At 49.6% G+C, this 4,666-nt stretch overlaps 1 protein-coding gene across 1 annotated transcript; it reads right to left on the reverse strand.

The window, feature by feature from the left end:
• Positions 1-949: 949 nt before the first annotated feature.
• On the reverse strand, positions 950-3,889 carry TCF21 (transcription factor 21). Its single transcript, XM_077776046.1, has 2 exons — positions 3,172-3,889; positions 950-1,465 (listed from the first exon to the last, which is right to left on the reverse strand). The coding sequence occupies exons 1-2, from the start codon at positions 3,619-3,621 to the stop codon at positions 1,376-1,378; spliced, it is 540 nt and encodes a 179-aa protein (XP_077632172.1). The 5' UTR covers positions 3,622-3,889; the 3' UTR covers positions 950-1,375.
• Between the last annotated feature and the right edge of the window lie 777 nt (positions 3,890-4,666).

Raw genomic sequence — 4,666 nt, forward strand, 5'->3', positions numbered from 1 at the left:
GAAAAAATCGAAAAGAAAGAGCAAATGAAGCGGAAGTTTCAAGGCCCTCTGCGGGGAATAACAGTATAAATAACCGAAGACGTCTTGTAAACACTGCGGTCATAACCCCGAACATTAAACAGCCCCGGTGGCATCTGGCGCATTGGCCGCTGCGGGCTGCGCTGGGGCAGCGAGTGAACTCGGTTCCAGGCTCCTCGGCCTCGCCTCTCTGTTTATCTCAACTTAATCTTCCCCGACGAGCTGTTCCGTAGCATGGAAGATGTTTAAATTAAAACCCAGTCCTCCGGAAGTCGTGGCGGAGAGCTGAAGGCGCTGGCTGACCGTAACCGATAGGCAGGCGCGATTGGTGTTGGAAGTAATCCATTAATTACTAAGAAGAAATCTATAATGTATGTTGCAGCCCTTTCTAGATATTAAAACGCATCCTAAAGGTTATGGAATTTACACTTTTCATAACTCGCATTATTTCCTCCCATTTTGGCACTTTGGGTTGTTTGGGCTCCAGTCTGCGCCTACAAAGCTATAAAACGTGAAATTTACCTGACTGCTCCTGTCATGAACTATACTGCGAATACATGAAGAGCGCATTTTCCTTTGCTGGTGTGCTTTTCCCTCGAATCGTGTAACTGCTAGTAACTTTAACACTGCCCTTTTGGGTCCACAATTACATTATTTATAATTGTCTTAAAAGTAACCTACAAACCTGAGACCAGAGTTTATTCTTAACCTTTCAGTGCAAAATAAGATCTGCACCTTTACAGTGGAACCTGTGTTTAATCTTTCTCATCTCTAGAACTTTGGATTGAGGTTCAAAAGAACCGCCTGTATTCACAAGCTTCCCCATTGTCCCCGGCTCTTCTGGTCCAAATAATTTTTTTAAAAAGAAATCACACTAATGTCAGGGCTTTTTAGCAATATAAAGAAAGATTTATTTTTGAAAGTAGCAAAACCTGTTTGAAAAAAATATATATCTTTACGTGAATTACTTTATAAATGTGACTGTCAAAGTCAGCTATTCTATGATCTACAATTTACAACATATTGTACAAAAGATACACATCGATATGCTCTTATTATCTATTTATATATTTATAATTACATATTGCACTTGGACCAGCAAGGCTCGCAGAGTCATTCACGGTAGAAGTTAATAAAGTTAAATAGATGGGAATCTTTGTAAGTACAATTGATCTCCTCTGGTTTGGAAACGAATCTCCTCGTCGCTGTAAAGTGTTCTCTAGGTTGGGGGGGGGCGGTGCAGGGAGAGGAGCGTTGCGAGGGGGAAGCAGAGACAGAGAGCAGGGAGGGCAGGGGTCGCCTTCCCGGGGCCCGCTCCCCCCGGGAGCGCGCCTTTCCCAGACTCGCACCTCCAAGGTCAGGACGCTGTGGTTCCACATAAGCGGCTCGCGGTCACTACTTCTTTCAGGTCACTCTCGGGTTTCCCGGCCACCATAAAGGGCCACGTCTGCAGGAGAGAAGAGGGTGTTAGAGGTAAGTGGCCACGGAGGAGGGGTGGGGTGGGCTCAGGCGCTGAGACCAAAGGAGAGGGCGAGGTGGGGACAGGCGGGGAGTTGGAAAAATCCGTTATCTCTGCAATTTCCTCGGTGTTCGAGCGTGCCCGGTGGCTGGATAAAGAAAAAGCAGCGTTCGCGCCAAGGCACTGCTCAGGGTGGTAGAGCAAAGGGGTGCATCCTAGGTAATAAGGAAAACTCCAGAGAGGAGGCCCTTGGAAAGCCCAAAGTGTCAAGGGCGGTGGCACGGTGAGCCTAAGCTAGGAAGCCAAGTAGGACCTCGTGGCGAGTGGATACTTGGTTCCAGGCTTTCCGTGGCCTTTTCCGAGGCCTTGGTTTCCCGGCCCTCAGGCTTTCATCTCCATCTATTTTTCTACTGCCAACTTTCATTTCCTCCCTTACAAACGCGGGCTTTGACCACACTTTCTAAATGAATCGCTGGCTCTTAAGGGAACAAAAATAATGCTAATAAAAGAACAGACGCGCGTATTTTATTTAAAACCGTCTTCCTCCTGGGCTGAGCGAGCATTGCCTTTTTTCTTCTCCGAGGCGTTTTATAATAAAGCTCACTTAAGTTCCTTATTCAGAGATGAACGCAGCAGCAACTGTAAATGAGGTAATTGCTTTCATTTTAATTCCAGATTTTAAAAAAGCTATTTACTCGCCTTATTCGAAGAAAATAAACTTTTAATTAGCGGGGAAAAACATTTACCAGGGTAAAAAGTGCTTTTCCATCCCCTCNTTCAAAGCTTCAGACCTCTCCCACTAGTGCTGGCCGATAAGGCGACTTTCAAGAGGAAAACCTCTCCTTATCATACATAAACAAAGGTGCTAGTAAGTTGTGGTTGTTTTTCTTTAGAGCCTCTAAGTTTTAAAATTAAATCAAATAAAAAAAGGATTTAAACTGTACTTAAGTAGCAAAATGCATTTGAGAAAAACTTGGCCTCAATGAGCATTACTTTTTTTTTTTTTTTAAGACAGGCTGAATGGTCATTACTTTTTAAGATAAAATGTAACACGTTTCAAAATCTTGGACACGAGTGAGCTATTTGAATATTATTTGTTACACTAATATTTGTGAGAATTTACGGATTACGCTGTTTACGAGAATTTCTGGGACTTAAAATATTAATGTACGTATAAGAGAAGCGCAGAATATTTAAGTAGTTGAGGACGTCTATGACAGTTTTGGGGGCACGAATTTGTCTATATCTAATGGTCCTAAATATACTTGGGAAAGAAGCGGAGTTGGGTGTTTTTATGTACAAAGATTAGAGGTGGGAAATCAAGTTCTCACTAGCGAAAAGAAGAAAGAGATTCATAAAATGCCTTGTGGGCGCGTAGCTTCTTGGGGGGGGGGTGTCCCCGCCCCACATCAACCCTGATGGCGCTGGCGCTGGCGCGGGTGCAGGGGATCCCTCCTCTTTGCCAGCTCAATAGACTTGCAAAATCTTAATTGGGCTGCCACGTCAAGCACTTGCATAAATCATCCCCGCTCCGGCGGCTCGCAGGGCGGAGAGCGCGGGCGGTGTGGGATCTCCCGCAAAGGTCCCCAGAGGCGCACGCGGCTGGTGGTGGCCGAGGTGCGCGCACACTCTCCGCGCTGCGGGCGCGCTGGGCGGGGACACCCGGATCGCCGCCGCGGCTCCCGCGGACTTACCAGGTTGACCGGGTGGATGTACCCGTTCTCGTACTTGTCGTTCGCCAGGATCTGCCTCAAGTGCGCGATGTAGCTGGACGCCAGCCTCAGTGTGTCCAGCTTGGAGAGCTTGGTGTCCGGGGGCACCCAGGGCAAGGTGGTCTTGAGCCTGGAAAAGGCCTTGCTCAGCACCCGCATGCGGGCCCTCTCGCGCGCGTTGGCCGCGTTTCGCTGGACCTGCTTCCCCTCCTGGCTGACGCCGCTCAGGGGGCTCTTCTTGGTGGGCGCCTTCCTCCTCTTGCCCAGGCCTCCGCGGCCCTTCTGGGGAGACCCCGCCTCGCAGTTGGAGCTCTCCTCGGTGCTCTCGTTGGAAGTCACAAACTCCTTGCTCGAGTCCATTTTCAGCCCGTCGCAGTCCAGCATCTCCACCTCTTGAAGGTCCTCCACATCGCTGAGGGAGCCGGTGGACATGTTTGGGGGAGAGGATCGGAGAGAGAGGGAGGGCTTGGGAGAGAGGGAGAGCGAGAGCAAGCGAGCGCGAGCCCCAAACCAGTGGGCCCCCGGGTGTGGAGTGCGAGGCAGCCACCTCGTGTTGGGGAGCGGAGCTGGGGCCTGGGTTGGGTCTCACGGCCCTTTCCCCTTCTCAGAGCTGTGAGGAGGAACCGAGACGGCTTCTGCGGGGAGGAACCCGGCTGTGCGTCCCCACCCCCGGAGTCGTGGCCTCGGAGGAGTGTGAGAGAGCGCTGAGGAATTTGGTGGACACTAGGAATTTATCTGGGGAATAGAGAGGCGGATCCTTGTAGCCCAGGGGAGGGGCCTGCTAGGCCTCAGCAGACTCTTAGACCCCTTTCACAACCGGAGGGAGACTCTTGTGCACGGATCCCAACCCAATGGCAACACGCAGATGCCAGTCACCTTCCTCCACTTGAGCCGAGGAGGAGCGTGCCCCACCCACAGCCCTTCTCCAGGGCCATCTCCTAAGGCCTGCTTTCCTGCTTATAAGGTCATAGCTGATTGTTGCCGAGGACTTCAAGAAAATGACCAGATCCTTGAGCTCTCTCTAGGCCTTCCTAGCACAAATCTCACAAGCATCTCCCTGTCCCCCCCCTTCCCTCCCCCAATTAAAACAGCAATTAAAATCCAGGCAGGGGTCAGCTCCCTCCCGCCAACACCCCATAATACTCTGTGGCTTTACCCAGACATCGTCCCACCTTCACCAGAGTAAATTAAGGAAAGGAGTGCTTCACAGAATCTTTAGGATGATGCAGAGAAAGCACCAGAACATCCGTCTGCACCTGGCCACTTTAAAGAGATCAAGGAGCTGCCTGTGTGTATACAAACACACTAGACCGTCGCACGCTCGTGTACAACACACACAGTTTACTGGGTATGAGATAGAGTAATAGGAGTGTGTGGAAAGGATTTTGTTAATTGAGCATCTTTTCTTCACGGAATTAAAACTTTCCCCTACATTTCTTTCTAGAAATACATTTAATAATGTCTCAGGGCTCTCAGC

Source organism: Crocuta crocuta, unplaced genomic scaffold (genome assembly GCF_008692635.1).
Source record: "Crocuta crocuta isolate KB4526 unplaced genomic scaffold, BGI_CrCroc_1.0 scaffold25, whole genome shotgun sequence".
NCBI lineage: Eukaryota > Metazoa > Chordata > Mammalia > Carnivora > Hyaenidae > Crocuta > Crocuta crocuta.